The 25100-nt window shown below is 42.3% G+C and overlaps 1 protein-coding gene across 1 annotated transcript; it reads right to left on the reverse strand.

Moving 5' to 3' along the window:
• Window positions 1-19516: 19516 nt before the first annotated feature.
• Window positions 19517-23163, reverse strand: LOC307026920 (transcription factor Sox-9-like). The gene is made up of 3 exons (XM_079695075.1): window positions 22378-23163; window positions 21908-22158; window positions 19517-21554 (listed from the first exon to the last, which is right to left on the reverse strand). Exons 1-3 carry the CDS (start codon window positions 22803-22805, stop codon window positions 20800-20802), a joined length of 1434 nt encoding a protein of 477 aa, XP_079551201.1. The 5' UTR covers window positions 22806-23163; the 3' UTR covers window positions 19517-20799.
• Window positions 23164-25100: the final 1937 nt, after the last annotated feature.

A 25100-nucleotide genomic window follows, 5' to 3' on the forward strand; every position in this document is an offset into this window, starting at 1 on the left:
TACAAAGCCACAAAAAATGCAAAAAATGCAAGGAATATAATATTTAAAACAATGTCCAAGAGTTTCTTTGTGAGCTTTATTGGGTTTTCTTTAATAGAACACACTTGACTGTTCATTGTGATTAGTGCCATGACAAAGTAAACAGAATAGCATTGTTACTTAATGTGTGCATATGTATAAATGTGTCTGTTGAGTGTGTATATATATATAGGTATATACATATTTGCATACATATTTTATATATATTTGTATTTTTGTATTCGGGATTGTGATTGATTGACATTAAAGTTGACTTTGACTTGATACTTGCAAAACACGTTATGGTACATAGACAGGAAAATGCTTACAGAACTATAAAATATATACTATTATAGTCTAGTGTAACGTGTATATTTATGTGTGGAGACGGTGGTGAGCGTAGAAGGAGGAGTACTGCAACCTCAAGAAGAAGAACCACATGAAGAAGAACAACAACATGGTGGAGAAACAACAGCACACCTGAGGAAGTGAGAAAGTGCACATGAAGGCCTTGGGTGTTTCTCAATCTCGAGGAAGGATGCTCCAGAGCCACTATTTCAAGCACACTACGTCATCGAGTGCCGCCGGAGGACTGTTCCAATGTCCAGCATACTTGGAATTCTACCGGGGTCGGCGTACTTCGTAGCGAGAAATGTCGAGGCTGCACATGTGTAGACTCCGCGGTCTTCAAATCCCCACAATGCTTTGCGCACGGAGCAATTTCCTCAAATCTGTGGCGGAAAATGTAAGGCGGGGCCTCTCATATGACGCACACCTGCACACTTGCTCGCCTGTTCCACTCTTCGTTTTCCGAATGCCAGGAAGGATTCTTGCCTCGCTTCTGAAGCAAGTGACTTGGAAGACATGTGCTACCAAGGAAGCGTCCTCGAAATTGAGAAACATCCCTTGTTTGATGAGCCCCAAAAAGTTCCTGAAACCACTTCAGTCTTTGGATACATGTGGATAAACCCAGCAACCAATCAGGTAAGATTGATGTTATTCTCTTCTTCTTTGTTGGTGTTGGCTTGCTGCAATGTGTTTTAGTCGTACATCTTTGGGAAAATGTCAATTTGTTCCACGAGTTTAAGAAAGTTGGTCATTAACATCCACTCCTGCAAACACAGCTCCCTCAGGCTCAGCTGCTTTTCCTATTATTCCTCAGCAGAGCCTCACATTACCAGGCTCTGTAATATTATGAGATGATGCAACGAGATGAAAGACTTCTGCCGAATGGTCTTTCCATCAGGTAGCATCTGCTAGCATAAACACTTGTGCATGTGAGAGTGCTCGTCCCACCTCTCCCACTCCATGACTTGAGTTTCACAACTCTAAGACCTCATCTCTCAGTGCAAAACTAAAAACCAGAGACTTAAAGTTGATCAAATCTTCCTTTTATTGCTGTTTTTATTCCCATTCCCACTTTCATCTTCCGCCCCACACCTTTGCCTCTACTTCCTCTTTGAGTTGTTGTGTCTGCCCAGCAGCTTTCCTTCGTTGTTCTGCTTCCTTTCTTCATTTCTTCATACCTAAATCTCCCTTGTGCAATGTCCTATTAGTGGAAATGAGACGGAGGAATGCTGCGTTTCCCCCAGACATCCTATCAATTACCGTGATGGAAAGCTATGATGATATGTTTGACTGCATCTGGAGACTCTCTGCACTAACTTTAGAAATCACACACTGTTTTTGTCCTGCTTCTGTCCACATTAAACACGATCAGTGTTCTTTATGACATATTTTATAGTATAGAAACACAAGATGTTGGGAGAAAAAGATGAAATGTAAACCTCATAAGGTTAGCTAAGGTTGTCTCTATTATCTATTCAGCTAGTTCTTTCGATAACCGGCATATTTTTGGCTAAAGGGCAACTCTTAAAGGTGGGGTAGGTAATTCACTTCAGAAACACTTGTTGTTATATTCCCTGGAATGCTCTTAACATCCCGATAGCAATGAATATCTTAAGAGCTTTGACAATAAATACATAAAAAATATCATCTGTGGAAGCCGTGGCGCTGTAAAAAGCACGACCAATCATCTGAGCCGGCCCGGCTAAAGTAACTGGATGGCCTACCTGCCTGTCACGCAGCGTCCACACGGCGGCGTGCGTTGAAGGTTGCCGGTGGGCGTGTCTGAAACTTGACCTACAACCAATCACATGAATCTCCCGCCCCCCGGACACACAAGCACGTGGTTTGATTGGCTAGAGCTTGTACTGGCATATGATTTGATTGGCTGACGCTTCCGTCGAAGCTTCAAAAGTTGAACGTTGCTTATCTTTTGAAGCGAGCAACGCGACCGACCACAAGCGACCACAAGCGACCACAAGCGACGACAAGCGACGCGACCACAATGCAGTTCGGCAAAGCGTGACGTCTATGAAGGTAGATATGGTGCAAAATGCGAGAGCGTGTAAAACCTGAAGAAATCTGAGCTTGTGTGCAATATCCACGTAACTGTGAACCAAATGTACACTTGTATAAAATATCCACGTAACTGTGAACCAAATTTGAAGTCACAGAAGAAAAAAAAAAGTTTTGTAGCTTGTAGAAAAAATAAATAAATATATTTTCCATTACAACTGCAACTTGGTTATTATAACCTCTGAAATCAGTCATTACAACTTGACGAATCTGCTCTGTGTATAAATCGACGAATCTGCGGTCTTGACTTTTGCTACACTTCCTGCGATAAATGTGTCGCAAAAGTAATTTTCATATTTTCACAAGCTCAGATTTTTTTCTGCAAATGCTCTTATCAGGTTTTACACGCTCTCGCAATTTGCACCATATCTACCTTCATAGACGTCACCCCATTCAAAGTGAATGGGCAGAAGCATTGAAGCTTCAACGCACGCCGCCGTGTGGACGGGCCTTCAGCCTTCCATCTCATGCACAAACTTATCTCGTGCCCTCATTGGTCATGTGCTCTTTCGTGTGTGTTGGAGGAGGGGCTCTGTAAGGAAGTCTGAAGGAAGGGGCAGATTTTTTTCGGTTGTGTATTTTCAAATTCTAGCGCACTCGAGCTGGTGTCTCCATTCTTACCTACCCTACCTTTAAGCCATCTTTGTATGTGAAGTTGCAGGTGTCTCAATCTGTTAGTTTATGTTATTGACTTTGATTATTTTAAGCTAATAAAAGTCACTCATTAATACAAAGAACTACCGATTGAGGCAACAGCAGATCAGAAATATTCTGCCAGTTGAATTAACATATTTTTAAATGGAGTCTGGTGGCTTTAGCGAGGATATAGATAACAGCAGCTGATATTAAGGATGATATTTTTAATATAGGGTACAAAAGCAGATATATATGTTGTGCCTGAGATGTGTTTTTCTGCTGCTAACTCTGTTTACCTTCCAATCACTTTACTGTAGGTGATACACAGACTATGGATCTCATACAACTCCACTTCAAAACATATTAATTGTGCCTTTAAATAGTTATAGTTATGACACTGCTATTTTTTGCTATAATACTGTTATTTTTTGCTATTTTTTACTATATTTTGTAATGTTTTTCTAGTTTTCTCTAGTATTTAATCTTTGTGTTATTTTATGTATGCACCACAACACCAAGTAAAATTCCTCGTATGTGTTAAAGAGCAACTTGCTGTTTTTTTTTTTTTACTACATTTATGCTTAACCTTGCCTGAAAATTACAATTAAAAATGTTAATGCAGGATTTGATATGTTTTACAAGACATAAGGGCAGGAATTCAGAGGAAAAGGAGCCGTTTTGAGCTCTGCTCTTAAAAACTTTTTTTAAGGTCATACGTCAAACGCGTCATATTGGGGAGTTAACTTTCTCGGACTCGTTCTCTGCCCAATCCGCGGTAGTAGTTTGTGTGTGCGTGGTGGATGTCACTCCTGACCTCCCGGCTCAACCTCCACTCACCTGCTGCAATCAGCTGTGCACCCTCCCCGACTACACACCTGCTTTCCATCAAGCCATTTACAACGACATATCAACGGAGGCTCCACAACCTTTCTCCGCCAGATCGTCAAGTATCAGCCGTCTCTCGCGTCTCTCCTCCGGTACACAGCACCGTAGTGTGGAGTTGCATTAGGTAACGCGAGATACGGCTGATACTTGCGCATTAGTTTCTGTTATGGATCAGTATCAACAGTCCTGCCAGTAACGTTACTATATTATCAATGCTACTTTAGTTATAGCCTGATATATGATAGCTAACTTCAAAATGTTGTGATGTGACGTTAGCTAACATTCTGTAGCTAACGCCGGTCACTCACCAAGACAGCTGCTCTGTTCTCCACTGGTTCTCCTCACACCACAGCTCAATTTCTCTCCGATGGCCGTTGTTTCTTCTAATCCTTGGCTGCTCCTGGTCTCTTGGACGCCTAGCAGGCTCATAATTATAATCATATCCATTCGAATATATATTTTCAACCTCTTCTGTGTCAAAACTAGCATTGGGATCCATGTTTATTAATTAATACGTCACACACGGGAGGTCAGGTGCGGAGGCTTTTTTATGCGGAAGTGAACATGTCTTTCTAAAACGACGCCAGATGTCACTGTAGTGTATATTTCTGTATATTTTTGGGAAAATCTAGTGTATTCATCATTTTCCTACACATTTATTCACTGGTGTCTCTAACCTGCAAGTTGCTTGGTGATAAACCTGTTTCTGATTCTAATTAAAGAGGACATATTTATTTGTATTTAATGTTCAAAAATCTCTTTATTTTTTATTAAAAACCCTTGAACTAAGCAGTGACTTCCACACAGCCTGGTCCAGTCCTTTCAAACATGAGAGTATTGAACACATTATTTCACAGTTTTTGCCTTTATGTGAACCCTGCGACCAATATCATTTATATATATTATCCACATCCAGGAATCTTGTCTGCAGATGACCTGGCCGTGCTCCCAGTATTACAAGTCTCTCTAGCATGTGTTTAGTTAATCAGCGTGTGTGTGTGTGTGTGTGTGTGTGTGTGTGTGTGTGTGTGTGTGTGTGTGTGTGTGTGTGTGTGTGTGTGTGTGTGTGTGTGTGTGTGTGTGTGTGTGTGTGTGTGTGTGTGTGTGTGTGTGTGTGTGTGTGTGTGTGTGTGTGTGTGTGTGTGTGTGTGTGTGTGTGTGTGTGTGTGTGTGTGTGTGTGTGTGTGTGTGTGTGTGTGTGTGTGTGTGTGTGTGTGTGTGTGTGTGTGTGTGTGTGTGTTGCAGGGTGATCCTGCTGTAAATCATGACTCTGCGATCAGTGATGAGCCCCTTTTGAAGGCTACAGGGATAAAGCTGAGGTGTGTGTGTGTGTGTGTGTGTGTGTGTGTGTGTGTGTGTGTGTGTGTGTGTGTGTGTGTGAGAGACAGAAAACCGCTGAGTTCTGCCAGATACGGCTGATGAAATCATAAAGATCACTCATATTCAACAGATGTGCACGTGTCCTGGATGCATGAAAACATTTGTAAAAGGAATATGACACACACACACACAGACACACACACACACACACACACACACTCCTGCTCTTTGCTTTTTTCCCCTTCCAATATCTGGTTCCTTAGATCTGCTCTTGTCATCACTTTTATGTTAACAATGCTTCAAGTATAATGTGAAATGCTTAACTTTACACACGCTCTAGTTCCCCTTCAAAGAGATGATCGTCTTTCTACTTGTTGTTTTGTTTTTAAGGACTGCATCTTTACTTGTTTGGTTCTTTTTTAACCCCACTGTGTGTTAAATGCTCACGGCAAATGGCAAACAGACAATGTTAGCAACTAGCTAGTAAACATAGATCGAGGATTAAGCAATTTAACGGCAACCTAACTTGTGATAAGAGTGGATTACTTTGTTGAGTTTGTGAACCTGTGGACAGATTTGTGTTTCCAAGATACATCCGAAACCATGCAGTCACAACATTTGACAGGTGAGTAGTTGAGATTAAATGACGTTGGGGTTTGAAGATGTCTGTCTGAGCAACCCAGAAGGAAGAGGATGGAAAGTGTTTGGGGGAAACATTTGGTTTGCTGTCCATGTGTATTTTTTGGAAATACTTTCTACCATTTCTTGGACGCGCTATCTCTACAGCTCCACAAGCTTAATCAAAAGTGGTAAAATTGAACAAAGACTGTGCTTCCTGCAATTATTTTTTTTTATCTAAAAGAGTTAATATAAATATATATATATATAACCCTATATCTTAATAAAACAGTGATTTGCATTTAAATTGTCAGTGTTAAAGTGCTTTTTAATGTTTACTTAAAATGTTAATTTAGGGATTTTGAGTTACTAATAATCGATTTCAAAAAATGTTTTAAGTACTCTACATTCAGTAAATTGAATTTGTATATTGTGCTAAAATGCATTGTTCTTTTATAGTGTTCTTTTAAAGCTGTTCAAATTATTAATAAATGCATTTTTTATATATATATATATACGGTGCGTTTGGAGACAATTCATTACACTTTTATACATTATTATTATATTCTATTTAGCCAAACAATATAGTCAATTTCAATCACTTGCTTGGGTCAAATAAACAACCCAGCACATGGGTTAAGACAACCTAGCGCGTGTTCTGTCCTATAGTGACTCAGCAGCTGGGTTATGATTGGGTTATTTTTTAACCCAGTAGTTGTAAGAGTGCAGAACCTCGTTATCCACAAATCCGAATCCTGCTTTTTGCTACATGAACAGTTGTTTGCAGAACTTTTGTTTCTACTGTAAATGTGCCTGTTCAGAACAGCTGGTACCCCCCCCCCCCACACACACACACACACACACACACACACACACACTCACACTCTCCCCTCCTCTACATCTGGCTGCGTTGTGTTGAACCTCTCATCTCTGAGGACAGATAATCCGGGTGATGGATCCGCGGTGTCACCCTGCACAGCCCGGACTATCTGTTACAGCGCCGGGCGATTCATGTGGTCGCTCTGTACGTACGGGAGAGCTGTGTGTGTGTGTGTGTGTGTGTGTGTGTGTGTGTGTGTGTGTGTGTGTGTGTGTGTGTGTGTGTGTGTGTGTGTGTGTGTGTGTGTGTGTGTGTGTGTGTGTGTGTGTGTGTGTGTGTGTGTGTGTGTGTGTGTGTGTGTGTGTGTGTGTGTGTGTGTGTGTGTGTGTGTGTGTGTGTGTGTGTGGGAGTTTTGGAGGAGCTGTGACTGGAAAGGGAAATTATTGGTGGGAGTATAAAAACGAACAGTGGAGAAGATAAAGGAGGGCAGAGTTGAGAGGGACAGATGGAGGGAGGCAGAGCTCGGAGATAAAAAAAAAAAAAAAGACAGCAGGAGAGGTAAAATATAGAAATGTGTTACACCTCTATTATTTAATATTTTCTGCAGAGTGTTACAAGAGTCTTCAAAATGCTCTTGGGACTCTGTCATTGCAGGATATATGTACCGTATAGGCTTGAATTCAAATAGTTGAAAATCCAAGCCAAGGCACATTTTTACCATTTTCAATTTGTGCATCCTACTTAACTATTTCACAATAGCTGGTCATTTGGATGATTTTCATTTTTGTTATTCTGCTGATTATTCTCCATATTAATCATTTTGTCTTCAGTGGAAAATAAAAAGATGATGTTTTCAAAGTGTTTGATTTGTACAGACGGTTCGAACTCCAAATATATTCAATTCAAAGACAAATAATCTGCATATTATCACACATTCAGAAAAGGAAACTAGAGAATGTTTGATATTTCTCTTAAGAAATGGCTCAAACTATTGTTCTAAGACTACTGACATTTTACATAAGACATCACAAACTGACAAGCGGGCTTTAACCATTAATTGATCACTAAAACCAGTTACCAATTCCTTTTCCAACAAAGGATTACGTGATGGATTTGGCTCCAATATCCGTGATCATAAGTGTGCTTCAGTTTGTGTTTGGGATTGTTTGTGCGTCTAGGAAATGAAGTAGGAAACGGCTCGTAGAAATGTATCAGCACTGACCGGTTCTCATGTCCCAGAGGAGCTCATAAAGCTGACTTCCTCCCTAAAACACCATGAGAGGTTCAAGACCCCCAGAAGAAAAGTCAGGACCCCATAAAGCTGCTGACCAGTGAGGATGAGAGGATGCAGTCATGTGATCAGAGAAAGGTTTGGAAAGTCAACGTTCAGGGATTATAAATCGGGACAACTGTCTCTGTTGTTGGAAACTTTCCTTCAGTGTTTTATGGTCTTATTTCAACGATGTGATCACATGACTCCTTCTGATGTCACTGCATATCTGCTGTAAGCTAGCTAGCTAACGAAGCTAACCTAGTCATTTCAAATATACTGACATTAATTTACATGTCACTTATTAGACACTTTTATCCAAAGCGACTTACATACTCAACACTGAGGGCGATCCCCACAGGAGCAATTTGGGGTGAAGTGTCTCAGGGACACATCCACATGCTGACTGCAGTGGGATTTGAACCTTTGACCCCCTGATCCCAACACCAACGCACAACCCACTGCGCCACACGCTGCCTACTGACCAACACTTACAGCCCGTCTACACTACAGGTATCGAAAAATGCTTTCAACGCTTCGCCCATTCACTTGAATGGGGTGACGTAGAAGATTTTTAATCTTCGCCGAACTGCATTGTGGGGAGCATGGCATGGCTTTGCAAGCATCACGAGCATCTATCGGCATCAAAAGTTGAACAATGTTCAACTTTTGAGGCTCGATGCTTGGCATCAGCCAATCAAATCCCGTTTATGCAATTCCCGCCAGTACAAGCGCTAGCCAATCAAACCGCGTGTATGCTGATACCGCAGGTCTTGACTATTTTCCATATGTCATAAAATTGAGGATAAATTAATCATTGCCGTGGCAAGTGTCCCAGTCCTGTATGACTGCTCTCTGTTCACCTACCGGGACCTAAACCGGAGGAACCAGGCATGGCGGGAGGTGGCAGAGAGAGTTGGTGAAACTGGTAGGTTTTCAACTGTTTGGGGAGTTTATATCCAGTTTACTTTGTTTAAGAAGCTGGCTTTTTTTTGCTTTGTATGCCGGGGGCGGGCGGGAGATTCCTGATTGGTTGTTGGTCGCCATGGGCGCGAGAAATCGCCAAGCCTCAGACACGCCCAGCTTCAAGATTTTTGTATGCCTGTAGTGTAGACGGGCCGTTACAGTTATGAGACAGACTAACTCTGCAACAGAGACAGTTGTTCAGCTTTATAATCCCCAAAAGTGCTCTTGTCCCAGCTGTGTGCGTCACTTTTGTGTTTTGAGCTTCTTGCAGCATTTCGTTGATGCAGCGCCTGTGTCGTCAGGTTGGTTAAGATGTTTCTTCATTTGTATGCTTTATGGCACATTTCATATTTACATCGTTTTCATAAGTGCACTCAATAAATCAATGTTTATTTATATAGCCCAATATCACACATGTTACATTAGTCTCAGTGGACTTCACAGTTTGTACAGAATATCAGTATGACAACACGACACCCTCTGTCCTTAGACCCTCTGTCCTTAGACCCTCTGTCCTTAGACCCTCACATCGTACAAGGAAACACTTCCAGAGAAAGCCCACAGTTTAAAGGGGAACATGGGAGAAACCTCAGGGAGAGCAACAGAGGAGGGATCCCTCTCCCAGGACGGACAGACGTTCAATAGATGCCGTGTGGAAATCAAAGAGATAATACATTTACAACATAGGTAGACCAAATGTTTGGAAATGCATGTATCTATGTGCACTGCGTTTTTCATAATGGAAAGCCATGGTTGTAAAAAGAGACCCGTGTTTGCACGAGTCGGCCACAATATTTGATACTTAATGTACATTTGACTGATCAAACCTCATAGTCCTATTTAAAAGTTATTTTGATCTGTGGTATATCTTAATACTTCTTTCACCACTGCTTCCCTTTAGTCAGCAATGGACATTGTTTATTCACAGTAAATATGACACCCAACCACAATAACTGCGTCTGTTCACCCCCAGTTGTTCAGTTCACAGATGCTTGTTTCCACCGGAGACCCTCAGACCCCCAGCTCAGTGAAAGTGTAGTAAAAACTTCCAGGCTGGCCTTTCCACATTGATGCACAGTTTCCGCTGCCATCAGAAGTGTTTTTTTGGGAGGGCCAGGACGTTTGTAAAGGGAGGTCAGCCACACGCACGCACACACACAAACACACACACACACACACACACACACACACACACACACACACACACACACACACATATATATATATATATATATATATATATATATATATATATATATAGACACACACATATATATATATAGACACATACACACACATACATACAGTATAAACACACACACTCACACACACACACACACACACACACATACACATACACATACACACACACACACACACACACACACACACACACACACATATATATAGACACACATATATATATAGACACATACACATACACACACATACATACAGTATAAACACACACACACACACATATATATATAGACACACATATATATATAGACACATACACACACATACATACAGTATAAACACACACACACACACACACACACACACACACACATATATACATGTACATATACACACACACACACACACACACACACACAGGCCATGACACTCATACGTATGCACACACAAGAGGTTAAAAAGACATGTAGGTATTTATTCTTCATTTTTTTGTATCCGTGTTCATAAACCCCTCGTGGCTTCGCACTGGCGTATGTTTGGACTTCAGTATATCAGAATCATAAAAAGTGAAAGCAGCTCTAGAGCACCATAAAGCCCCCTCTTACAGTACATATATCGTTGCCCCCCAGCTACATGAGTGAAAAACAATGCAGCAGCTCGCCATTGTTTTTAATAATGAGTTGATTTTTAGGCTCACGTTGTGTTTTTAATTTTCCCCACGTCGAAGCAATGCAATTAAAGTCATTGTTTCATTAAAGCATGTTGCCTGTGAGCAGGAGTTATAAACACAGCAACACAGCAACAGTACCTAGTGGACACACACACACACACACACACACACACACACACACACACCGTTTTAGGACTTAAAGCCCAATTAGAGCCCAATCCAATGTTCCTGCGTGCTTGTCAACAATCTCTCCCATGTAGATTTTTAACACTTTTAATCTTTTTATGAATTCTTACTACAACTGTCGTTCTTCCAGAGTTGTTTGTCGACATATTCTCGTTTTGTTTTCCCTCTCTTTCTGTCTCCAGGACATGCTCTCGGTCTCTAACCCTCGTCTGTCTTTGTGCAGTATTTTGCATTTGAAAAGACCACCCATGGGTTCAGGAGGGGGCAGATTCTAGACTGGGAGGAATCGGTTTAGAATATTAATTGTTTTTTTTCTTGGGGAAAAAACTGCCAAAATGAACATGGCCTGCCACTTTCATTGAAGTCCCTGCTCTGCATAAGAACACTGCTAATCGGTGAATGCATGCCAGGCTGATGTGTGGTTCAAAGCAAGCTAGCATAGCGCTACTGTTCAACTAGCTTCTGTAATGCAATCATTTAGCATCTGTCTTTTAACATTTAAAAGTTATCGGGGTTTCAGACAAATATTTTAATAGGAATAAGGGTTTTTGAACAAAAAATGGGGTGACGTCACGTTGCCTCGCTTTTCGCCGAACTGAATTGTGGGTAGCAGAGCGGAGCTTTCCTGGCGTTTCAGGCTGCAGAAGTTGAGCAATGTTCAACTTTTGAAGCTTCTGAAGCTTTCAGTGGAGGCGTCAGCCAATCAAATCATATGCCAGGAAAAACCTCTAGCCAATCAAACCGCTGCTTGTGTGTCAGGGCGGGAGATTCATGTGATTGGTTGTTGGTCGAGCTTCAGACACGCCCGCCGGCAAGCTTTTTTTGAAGCTGTAGTGTGGACGGGCCGTAACGTGTTGGGGATGAACAAGACTCCTATTGTCCCATAAATTGAGATAAACGTTATTATTCTAATTATACAACTTTTTTTCATATATATATATAATGATGATAATGCATTATAATGCAAGTTCGCCTTTTCAAAGAACAATACACTCTTAATTCTTAGAAATACTCACAACTGGAATGAGGAAAGCATCTGAAAATAATTAAACTCAAATAAGATAAAACCACACAACCAAGGCAATACATACGATGTAGTCCCTGTAGTATCTGGCTGTGTGCAGACATCACACTTTGGTTTAAACAAGTGGAGCAAAAACTCCATGTTATTACCGTGACAGTACGTATTATGTGTCTTTACAAATAGATTACATTTGAAAAATTCAATAAACTAAATAACCTTTCTTGTTGTTTTTCAGAACAATATTCTCAGCTCCCATTTAAATATTGCAATATAATGCAAGTATATCCTTTCAAAGTGAAATGAACTGCTGTGTCCTTTTCAAAATCTGATATTTCGTGAAGTCAACGTATCTAAAACAACATTAGCTGGGTTTTTTCAGAATAGTATTCTTAGCTTCCATCTACATATGCCATACTTAGTGACATTACAATATAATGCAAGTACATCCTTTCAAAGTGCTATGAACTGTTGTGTCCTTCCCAAAATTTGGTGTTTTGGGAATCAACTTATCTAAAAGACATTAGCTGGGTTTTTCAGAGTAGTATTCTGAGACTTCACCCGACACCAGGCCATGTTATTGCATCTCCAGTGACCTCAGAGATGGCGGAGATAAACCTTTCTTCCCGACATCACGGTTTCTCCGTCATGCTCCGTCTCTCAGACCCTCTCTCGGCTCCAACAATAGCGCCGTCCTTAATTGTCACCCGTATCAAAACCTCTAACGGACTGAGGGTATCGGATGTTAATCAATGTCGCTCTCAGCCTCTGACGTCACATGCACATGCCTCTTTGATTAGTTCTGGTTCAGGTCCAGCTGACCCGCATTGTCACCCGTGATCAGCGTCCCACAAATGGCTGTAACGGGACAAACATTGTTCATTAAGAGTTTGCGGGGTTGTAAATTAGAAGTATGTGATGTGGGGAGGGGGCTGCCTTCCTGTCTGGAGCCTGGAATTCTTCAGCATTATAATTATAAAGTGCTGAAATATAACTCCATATGTTTTTGTTTTTTTAACCAGTGATAGTAGATGATTGTGTATTCACTTTCTGAAATAACCTACAGGAGATTATATAACTTACCTGATTGTGGTAGGCCAACTTAAGGCTTTTATTAAGTGTTTTTCTTTCATTCGTGTTATACTTTTGGGGGAATAAGTAATGAATGCAAGGATTTGAGTCATGTATCTTCAAGCTCAATGAATGGTTAAGTCTTGTTTGCTTCAGGAAAATCACGGATTAATATTTAAAGCAAGTAAGAATGTTCTGTTTCACTGTCGACTTTTCGATATTAAAGTGTTTCGAGTTGTTTAAACAAGACAAAAAAACCGTTGCCAATCGATATTTTAGGAAATAAAATGAGATGCGTTGACAGTAAATGTTAACAAATAGCTTCCGTACGAATATCATATTATTGTTATTATTATTATACTGTTATGTTTGGCTGTGAAAAAAAAATGATTATGAAGGGATTATTTAGTGTTTTTTAGAAAGGGGCGGGTCACATAAGATTGTATTCTTCTCCCTGCTCCTTTTCGCTCAATGGTGTGTTTTTAGACACATGTTTTGTTGGCAATTATGTACATTTGGTTTTGTGTACCATGAGCGGAACAAATAAAAATGAAATGAAATATCTTCACTTGTTCTTCAAAAACGAGCTCGCTTGGCAAATTTCTATCAAAACCAGTTTGCAAATGGTTCTTTTAATGTGTTTGCTCTTGCAAAGTATTCATACACAACTTAAAAGCAGACCGATTTCTTCAAGAGAATACTTTTGGATTTAGTTCTCCCGTTGTCTTTGCTTTTTCTCTCTGATTCTTGCGTCCACAGGTGAGAAACGTTGACTTCGCGGTGCTCGCAGTATATTAAATGAATTGTCGTGACGTGGTCTGTCTGCTTGGCTCTCCTCTGTGAAACATGTCATCTGTCCTGAGCTTCTTACTACCATTTCTCCGGGTCTTGTGAGCGCTGCAGAGACTGATGGCTTTCTCAGATGTGACCGTGTGCTTCTGGCTCCTGACCGCAGTCAACCAACCCACTCGCCACCTTCTGAATCCTGCCATCTGTCTTTTCTCTTCTGTTTGTTCAGTGAGCGTAGCTTTCTTCTCATACTCCATCTCTCTTTCATTTCTTCCTAATCTGACCACTTGGTACGTTTAAAAGCTGCACAGGGGGGAATTTTGACGTTGGATGTTTAAGTGGGACCAATCCCCAACTAACTCACGCACCATTTAAATCTAAAGGCCCGGACACGCCAGGCCGAAATCGGTCGTTTTCGTTAGTCGGACGATGAAGCGTGCCCTGTCGCCCAAACTCGATTTGGTGTGTCCCGCACCATCGGCCGTGACACGCCTCATTTGGCCTTTCATGGCCGACGCACGGCCGATTCAACATGTTGAATCGGCCGTGCGTTGGCCACAGGCAGTCGGACAAAGAAATCACTCTGATTGGCTGTTCAGCTAGCGAATCAGTGCATGAGAAGCGAAACGGTTGCTTGAGAATGTCTTCCACGAGCAACACTCCAATGGCTGATAGCTCCAGTACCGCACGAAACATGTTTTCGATGGACGAGAGTGAAAATGGAACGCACACACAGGCCGTTTCTCAATCTCGACTATGCTTCCTTGGTAGCACATGTCTTCCGAGTCACTTCCTTCAGAAGCGAGGCAAGAATCCTTCCTGGCATTCGGAAAACGAAGAGTGGAACAGGCGAGCAAGTGTGCAGGTGTGCGTCATATGAGAGGCCCCGCCTTACATTTTTGGAATGGGGAAATTGGTCCGTGCGCAAAGCATTGTGGGGATTTGAAGGATGCGAAGTCTGCCCATGTGCAGCCTCGAAATTTCCCCCAAACCAAGGATGCGGCCTCGTGGAATTCCAAGTATGCTGGAGATTGGAACAGTCCTTCGGCGGCACTCGATGACGTAGCATCCTTGAAATATTGGCTTGGAAGCAAGTTTCCTTGAGATTGAGAAACGGCCACTATTTGTTGTTTGTTTGTATCACGTAGTCTGTTCTTCTTCTCTGTCTTCCGGTTGTTGCCTCTTTTGAATGACGAATACACACTACCGCCGCCTGCTGGTAAGGAGAGTTATTGCCACTCACGCATGCGCAGTTCGTACGTGCTCGGCTGAAGTCTTTGCGGTGTGTTCCAGTGCGACACATGGCCAACACGCAGGAGAATACGGCGACGCAACAGTCAGTATCGGCGAGTTCTCTGGTGACTGCTCGGTGTGTCAGGGCCTTTAAACTTTAAATAATAAAGAACCAGGTTGCTTCTGTCGTGCAGCATGAGTTTGCAATTGATTGATTTTCTTGTTATATTGGTTACAAAATGTCCGATTGGGCTCAAAACTTACGCAAGTAAATCAAAACATATTTTTCTTATGTGTTGTCCCTTTTTCTCTTTGGATAAAAGGCATCACAGACTGGAAAACTGTGCACTTTATTCAAGGAATAAAACCCAATTACCTTTTGGTGTAATTTGTATGACGGTGTATTTGGAACATTGCAGGTTGCTGAACTTCATTCCACCTTTAACTCTTTCTCCTAACCTTAAATGTCACCAACAGTGCACTTTTATCAGATTAACTTCCGTCTATCTGGCTCATGTTGTTCATCCGAAAAACATTTTGATACCTCTTCCGTGTTCTTGCAGTCAGCGTACTGTATCGTGTTTCTGTCAAATTTGCATGTTAAAAGCATGTAGGCGGATCCATTGTCGGGAACCCAGAAGGTAAAATCATATCAGTAACATAAGTACTCTTAAGCAATACTCATACCAAACCTTTGCAATGTCTGCGATTATCCAAAACCTTTTGTTTTTTTCGTAAACGAGTCCTCGAGGGGATGGAGCTGTATGCCATCAGCAGTCATGCAGTACAAAGTGAGTCTTGGCTACATCACAAACTCACTTGTTGGACGTCTCAAGCCTCCATAAATAGTGTTTCGAATGTCGCCTCCAATGAGTATGAAAACATTGCGTCGCCTAACACATAATCTAAATCATAGGAAAATGGTGTTTGGTCCCCCGACAGCGTGACATCACCCAACGTTTCCCCTCGTTGACCTTTGTCAGATGGCAGGGCTGAACCTGAGATATTCAACATCTAATATTCCCTAAAACAAGCGAGAAACAAGTGAAAATGTCGTGTTGGTGCTTTCTTGCTTGTTAGTTAGTTGGAGGCTCTGCTTGAAGGAACACCAAGAACAAACGTGTAAACCCCGACGCTCAACACATTTCCACTCCGTCAGTATTCCCCAACGTTAAGCAGTGATGTGTCGGTGTCATTAAAGCCTGCAGATCGTTATAAAAGGTCCAATATTTGGAGATCTGAAAGGGACATTTAACCACAAAAATCTAAATGATATTTTTTACTTTATCCGTAATACTATCTGGATTGTTTTGGTGTGATTTGTAAGTGTTAAGGGGCCTACGCACCAAACTGACACCTAAGAACTCACACAGACGAACCCCGACTGTTGTGTCGCCTCACGTCTCCTGCGTCTTGGCCATGTGTCACTGGAACACACCGCAAAGACTTCAGCCGACGGCCAAGTAGCACGTACGAACTGCGCATGCGTGGGTGGTAATAACTCTCCTTACCAGCAGGCGGCGGTAGTGAGTATCCGTCATTCAAAAGAGGCAACAACCGGAAGACAGACTGCGAGATACACCGAGAGAAGAAGAACAGACTGCGTGATATAAACAAACAACAAATAGCGTGTTCCATGTTCACTCTACAGCGAGAAGCTCACGGGGCTTTCCCTAACCTGTGTCGAGAGCTGGAGTTAAATGAAATCTCACATTTGCCTTCTTAATAGTTTGTTTGGGTCCCTCACTTCCGTTTCGCTTCTCATGCACTGATTCGCTAGCTGAACAGCCAATCAGAGTGATTTCTTTGGCCGACGGCCTTTAGCTGACAGCCTCCCGATCCAACGTGTTGAATCGGCTCCGGAAGGTGTCGGCACGGCTGAAAAGACACGATGGTGCAGGACAAACCAATCTGAGTAGGGCGACAGGACGCTAATCGACGGCCTGACATCTATCGACATTGGCTTGGAGTGTCAGGGCCTTTAGAGATATCAACCATAAAGATGTCTTCTATCCAATCAAATGGAACGAGATGGCATTCAGCTTGTGGCGTTCAAAGAGTCTGTACAGCATAATATTTCTAATAGATACTCAAGGGTCTGAGTATAATGTTTAAATGTTGTTCTGATTCAAATGTTTTCATGGTGAGGCAAATTGTGTGATCCTAGTCTACACAAATCAAACTGACTTCACTTGACTACAAAACACATAGCAGGCATAGTATCTAAAGTTTGAGCATTAAAGAAGGACAGTTCCCCAAAATCTAAATTGACCTGTAGTGCCAATTTTGAATATAGATTGCTTTGCTGCATTGCCACGTGTTGGACACATTGGAGATGTCTGCCTCCTTTCCACTATAGTATTGGCCTATGGTGCTCAAAGCTCTAGGGAAATGTCTCTTTCTAGAAATCATGACCTTGTTACTCAGGTTAATCTACAGATTTCATTGTGAGCAGTTTTCTAAGGAACTAATTTCTTTCTCACAAACTCGGCTAGCTAAAGATGATATTTTTGAAAACTCTACAGAATAAATGACCCTCACCATAATCCACAGAGCTTGTTGTGAGCAGTTTGATGTTGGAACTATTTTCTTTCCACCAAACTAAACCCACCAATTGTTAGCTATAGCAATCTCAGCAAGCTAACGGTTAGCTGCGTTAGTTATGTCACCTGTTTTTAACATCTCGTGCCGGGATGAGCATGGAACTTTTATGCCATGATTTAGATCAGGGGGGTCAAACTCAAATACACAGTGGGCCAAAATAAAAAATGGGTAGTAGTCGAGGTGCGGACTGGTTCAATGTTTATTGCAGAACTTATTGAAATGAACTTATTGCACATATTAAACCTGGAACTAACAAAGCTTAAATTATTGCCTTTAAAAACATTAAACATTAAATAATCAGTTGCATTCATTTCTTATGGCTCTATCTGCAGCTTTTCCAGAGTCATTTCTTATGATTACATTTTTCCACAGGCCAACAACAGCTTCAACAAAACTATTTCCCTCAAAGAGAAACCAAACATGCCCTGTTGTCGTGAGAGAGAAAGTGCAGAAGGAAACATCCATTAAACTCAGTGTGCTGCTCTGTGATGCTAGCTCAGATACTTGGCATCTCATCTTGGGTGCAAGGTCATCAATGTTTGGGGTCAGGCTCTGAGCTGAGGAGACCCTCAGGATGGAGAGAAGGTGCAATATACCGGAGGGCCAGATCTAATAGGAATTAAAAATTATCCTGCAGGCCGACATTAAATCCACCAAGGGCCTGATTTGGCCCCCGGGCCTTGAGTTTGACACATGTGATTTAGATGCACACTTTCTTCTGTGCAGTGATATGGTTGGCAGGTGTAGTTGGGTCGAAAGAAAATAGTTCCTACATGAATCTTCTCACAGCGAGGTCTGTGTATTGTCTCCAGTGACTGGGTGGTGATTTCTGGAAAGAGATGTATTTTCTAGCTCCACAGTTTGACAGCAGTCTAGGAAACAAGAACATTGGAAGGAACTCTACGACTGATATTTCCAACACTAGGCAAATCACACCAAAGCAATCTAATGTATTTTGAAAGATGGCACCACAAGTCAAAATGAATAAAAGTCGTTCTTTATTTTTGGGGAACCATCCATTTGTATGTGCATACCTCAGAATAATATACCTGTGTATTTGTGCGGCCCAGAATCACAAATTAGCGTCATTGTGATTTTCATTCATAACAACATGAGACCATTAAGACCCTTGAGCACCCATGGGAGACTGTATTACAGAGCATTTAACAGGTATCAATAAGCGCTGGAGGGAATGTGATATTTAGGTGTTTGTAAGGGACAAGTCTTTTGTGTTTTGGGGCCAATTTGCTTTTTTTTAAAGTGTTAATTTGACCACCAAAGGCAGCGATAGACAAACAACTCCTGTGCCCTGTGAGGTAAAGTCACTGGAGGCTGGTGGCTTAGAAAAGCATAAAAAACTGCTTTGATTCAGTCTTGAAAGGACTGTTTGACTGCAAGTGAAAGTTGTTAAATATTGTTGTTGATGTTTACAAGATGGACCTTTCTTTAAGTTGACTAAAATATATGTTGCTGAACTCCAAAGTTAGATCTTAAAGTATGACTGATCGAATGCAACCTCCCCCACAGAGATGATATACCCACCACCAAGTTTCTTGTATTGAAAATAAACTGTTTCGTAGTTTTTACAGCACCACAGTTTTATTGACTGGCCCCCCCCTAAGCTTCATGACCCCCCGCTGCTACCAGCTGACAGTGGGAGAGGGAGGAAGACAATAAAAGCAGGGGGGAGAAACTCAAGCTTCCTAGAAAACAAACACTCATCTTGTTTCTTGGCACTTTTCTTTTAACCCTTTCACTCATTCTGTTGTAATGTGAGGGACAAATAACAAACGTTCTGTTGTTTTTAATAGCATATTTCTTCTTTTATTGCAAATACATATACAAAAGATTCTTTAAAGACAGTACAAATACATGGCAAGATCACAGAAGGTGAAAGTATTGGGAACATTGTGATATTAGGAGATAAAGGAATTGGAGCAGAAAGAAAGGACGGTCCTTCTTGTGATCGCAAAAACAAAAGTTTCAAAACTCTTCCAGTTCTTCCAGCCATAGTTTAAAGTACAACTCAAAGGAAATTCACAAATAACAAATAAACCGTACACATTTCGTTAGATAGCGCCGCCCCCCCCCCCCCCCCAGACCCTCAGAAAAAGGCAAATACATACTTAAAATAGACATTTAGATAAGATAAATAAACAATAAAAAAGATGATTACAGCGTGTACCATTTTGTCTAAGAACCCCCTGGGTTGAAAAAAAAAAGAAAAGGGGGGGGGGGGAAATGATATGCAATGTAAATTTCAAAAACAACATTTAATTAGTTATAAGAATAGTATGCAAAATAATTACTTTGAAATAAAATTAAAGCTAATAAATAAATAAAGTTTTAAACTGGGTTTGCCCAGAGAGGGGAGGGTGACCAGCATGGTAGGAGACTAAAGGGGGGGGGGGGGGGGAGGAGAGTCAAAGGTGACTTCCTGTAGCTGTCAAACACACGCTGTTAGACGGTAAGTGTAATCTCAGCTGTGGCCATCACACACACTCTCACACACACATACAACAAGTTTGAGAAAATGTAAAAAATCCAAGGCACGGATGGTGGAAAGGGCTGCAGTCCCGTCCCCCCCCTTTTTCAAAAATGGCATTGTGAAATCAAGCCTCTCTTTCTCTGTGTTGCCTAATAACTTTTTCTGACGATCATAACACATTTCTTGAATAAACAAATCAACAGCTTAAATACAAACCATACTTGCTGAATGGCACAAGATAGAACTGAAGTCGAACAGAGCCGGTTAGCTCCTGACCTTTTGAAATATATAAAGCTTTCTGTTCATACAGGTACAAATAATGACCTCTCCCCCACCCCCATGGGTTACAAACTGCCAGAAGAAAAATAAGAGAAACATACACAGTACCTACGGAAATATCAACAATCGAAAAGTCCTCACAGAGGATTTTGTTTTCTATCATCTCTCTAAAAATATATATATATCGTTTCTATCAAGATAGCAAGGCACGACGTGAGCCAATCACAAGTCCAGCTGTTCTACTCTTCAAGTGTCTGATTCAGGGAGCCCCCCTCCCCAAATTCAAAGTGTTTTTGGGGGGGTTTCATGGTCTGGTGAGCTGGGTGTAGACGGGTGCTGGGTCCCAGTGCTGGGGGCCGGTCTGAGGGACGGACGGCACCCCCGCGTTATCAGCGATGGGTGTGTACATTGGCCTCTGACTGCTGCTACTCATATAGCTGAAAGTCGAGTACAGACCCGAGCTTTGTCCCGCCCCCGCGTGGCTGTAGTAAGAAGCTGTTCCTGCCCCCCCTTGGTGCTCGGAGTAGTCGTACTGCTGCGCCCTGGAGGAGGTGTAGGTGGAGGCAGGGGGGCTGTAGTGCTGCAGGTTGAAGGGGCTGAAGGCGGCGTGTTGCGGGGAGCTCTGCTGCTCCGTGTAGTGACTCGGACTCAGCTGCTCCGTCTTGATTTGGGTCCTCTCGGAGGAACTGACGGCGGCCAGAGAGTGCTGGGTTTGGGTTTGGGTTTTTGCCAGCCATGCTGTATTCTGAGGGCTCCCTGGACCCCCTCCTCCTCCACCACTGATGCTGTAGCTGCCGGTGTACGTGATTGGCGTGACGCTGCCGGGGATGGCGGGGTGTCCGTTGGGGGGCAGGTACTGGTCGAACTCGTTGACGTCGAAGGTCTCGATGTGGGAGATGACATCGCTGCTCAGCTCGCCGATGTCCACGTCGCGGAAGTCGATGTTGAGCTGGCGTCCGTCTGAGAGAGAGCGGAGACCCCCCTCACGCTTTAGGTCCATCTTGACGGAGCTGATGTCAGTCTTTGGGGTGGTGGGGGGGGTGGGAGGCCCCTGGGAACCTGAGAGTGAAACAATATGAGACAGATTAGACTCTGCTTTCAGATTAGATCCGGCTCTCTGTGTTAATTTTGTGTAATCCAATAGGGTTTGATTTTTATCAACTTTTCAAAATAAGTCATCAGAGTATAAGGAAGAAAATGGAGCATGGAGCATTAAATATATAATAAAAGGTTTTTAGTAGCATTTTAGATTTTCTTTCTTGTTTCTTTTAATTTCGATTTTTGCACTTTTCTCCTATTTGCACGAAGTTTGCACTACAATCCCTTGTAGTGCAAACCTCCTGGGCTATTTACACCAGATTCTGATTCTGGAAATGTCTGCCTACTGAGAGCCATCTGTTCTCTGAGCTCACCTGAGAGTTCCCCCGGAGAGTGCACCTCTCCCATGCTGGAGGCCGGAGAGTCTGCCTGCTGCAGGGCTTTGAAGATAGCGGTGGGAGAGATGTGTGTCTGCTCGCTGCCGTCCTCCGCGTCGCTCTGCCCGTTCTTCACAGACTTCCTCCGCCGGGGCTGGTACTTGTAGTCCGGGTGATCCTTCTTGTGCTGCACGCGGAGCCGCTCAGCCTCCTCCACAAACGGCCGCTTCTCTCCTTCATTGAGAAGTCTGCGAGGAAAAGGGACCATTAATTAACCGAAAGTCACTTTAAATGATTTCCCCAAACAAAAAAACACCATGTAAACTATTTAATTTAGCATTGCATAGAAGATAAACAGTAAATGTACAAGACAGAAAACAGGCCAAACTAGATAAAAAGCACATTACTTCTTAAATGTGTGCAGAAATCGGTGTTTAAAAACCGAAAAGCATCACATTGACACTCACCTCCAGAGTTTCCCCAGAGTTTTGCTGAGCTCCGCGTTATGCAGGTGAGGATATTGATCCGCGAGCTTCCTGCGGGCAGCCTGAGCCCAAACCATGAAGGCGTTCATGGGTCTCTTCACGTGAGGCTTGTTCTTAGAAGATCCGTTTACGCGCACGGGCATGGGCACGAGGGTCCAGTCGTAGCCCTTGAGCACCTGGGACACAGCGTCGCGGATGCAAGCGGGAAACTTATCGTCCTCCTCCTTCTTGAAGTCTGCGTCCACACCGAGCAGCCCGTTCTCTGAGGGGCGCGTGTTCTCGGTGTCTGAGCTCGAGCCCGAGGGGCACGGGGAGCCCGCGGAGTCCTCGGACATGCTCGGGCTGGGGGCGTCAGAGAGACACTTGTCTTGTTCCTCCGTCATCTTAAGGTAAGGGTCGAGGAGATTCATACGAAAAGCGGTGTGGTGCCAAAATACAAGTGAAACGGAGGAGTTCTTTCTGATGCCTTACGCAAGGAAAAGTCTTTAAATTAGACTTTACCTTGCCAAAATGACCAGAGTCTATCAGCTGAGATAAGCGCACAAAACAATCTATTTTGCTCCCGTGCGTAAAACCGATTTGGATTGTCTTTACGCACACGTTTCTGTCAGACTCCTGGGAAGAGTGCGTTTTCTGCAAGTGGGTCCGAGGAAGCAAAAACAAGCCAGCTGGTTGAAAGTCTGCCTTCAACTGTGCAGGATGAAACGGTAAAGTGTTCCTCTAAGTCTCCAAGTAGAATCCCCAGAACGCGCGAGTGCTTTGAACTGCACACTGTTCGCCTTCAGCTTTTATAAGAGCACGAGCATGCTGCACAGGAAAGCCCGAATCTGATTGGACGACAGCCTGTGACGTGAAGGAATTTGATCCCATTTCCCCCCTCTGCTAACCAGCACCACACACACACACACACACACACACACACACACACACACACACACACACACACACCGAACTTTCTCTTAAAACACACATACAGACACACCGTTTCTCCTAAAATACACACACACACACACGCTGCCCACAAGACATATATGTGCTGCTTAATTCCGCTGGATTTTCCTATAGATATTTACAAGGCTATAAGGGGAAAGATACATTTAAATAGATTTATGGAATATAATTTGTATTAGTTATATGCTAAAAGTGACATACAACAACATACAAGGAGGAATTAATTGCAAAATATTGATGAAGGTTATAGAAAAAACCTGTAAAAAAGAAAGATTATCAGTTTAAAAATAGTTATTCATGACATTTAGCATCATTATCTTCAATACACACTTTCAATTTTCCACTTTTAAAAACATTTTCTGGTGTTTTAAAGTGTCCTTCTCTTCGATTTGTCCATAATCACAGTTACAGCATGTGGTCAATAGGGGGAGACAGCAGTCTAGGAACACACTCCCTTTCTGAAAGCAGCAGAAGGAGGGAGGAGGGGAAGAGGGTGACTCTAGGAGGGAGGAGGGGAGGGAAGGAGGGAGTTGGAGCTCCTTTGGACTGCTGCTGTGCCGGAGTTGCTGTCAAACATCAGCTCCTGATTTGTATCTTATTCCCAACAACAGAGCAATGATCTGCTGAATGGTGAATACTGTTCACTTTGCTGACTGCTCAACTTCCACACTTTTTTACCAAATGTTCCTCATAAAGTCAAGAAAAGTTTTTTAAGAGCTGTGTTTCACATCGTTTTAACTTTATTTCCTTTCTGGATTTATAGAGATATGAATCCTAACTTTTTCAATACACTACTAGTTTTGTAAAAGCGCTGGTGACTTTAAGTATCAGATCAACTGACGTGACTACAGGAAGCATTGAGATCCTTTACGTGCATACAAGTAGCAATACACCCATGTCAAAAATACTTAATTACGACCTGCTTTCACAATGTTAAAGAAAAATACAGAATGACTATCGGTGAAATATAAAAAAAACTCTTACTATGCATAAAAAAACGAGTTATATTACAATGCATTAATATATCTGCATCAATCCGTCAGGAACGTGTTAATGTTGCAGCTGCTCAAAGCACGGTTCATTTGAACTTCTTTATTTACTGCTGAGGAGCTTCATCTATAATAGCACAGCATATGATTTGCTTTGAATGGAAAAAGAATGCCTGCAATTGCCTTTAATAGGAGACCCTGGTTATTTGAGTAACACATCTTTAACTTTGGGTGGATTTAGCGGAAGTTGAAAGGTGCAAAAAGACAAAGTATAGTCAAATAAACACCTGGATGTTAATTTTGGATTTGTTATGTTGGAAGAAAAACACGTTATGGAAGCAACATAGCCAAAGTGCTTGTCCTTATTGTCCCGTTAGAACTGTTGAATGCATTTAGTGGATGAAAAACAACCTTATTCCCTTCAGAAATGCATTTGAGACACAAAGTTGAAGAAATCAAGGTCCAATACAAGTAGCTCAAAAGTGTACTTAAGCACGTACATGCACTGTTACATACTGACACCTCTTTTTATGTGAATCATTAGTTGCACCTCTCCTCACTAAAACACACACACACACACACACACACACACACACACACACACACACACTGCCTTTGTCCTCTCAGTTCACCGAACGTTGCCACTCTCCAATCAGAGAGTAATAATCCGTGCTGTGCTCTGGTCACTGAAAGTACCCCCCCCCCCCTCTCATTTGATTGTTTATTATGCTTTGTGGAGATGTGGAAATGTACATCTCAGTTCAG

This window comes from Notothenia rossii, assembly GCF_949606895.1.
Source record: "Notothenia rossii genome assembly, contig: scaffold_81, whole genome shotgun sequence".
In the NCBI taxonomy this organism is placed as follows: Eukaryota; Metazoa; Chordata; class Actinopteri; order Perciformes; family Nototheniidae; genus Notothenia; species Notothenia rossii.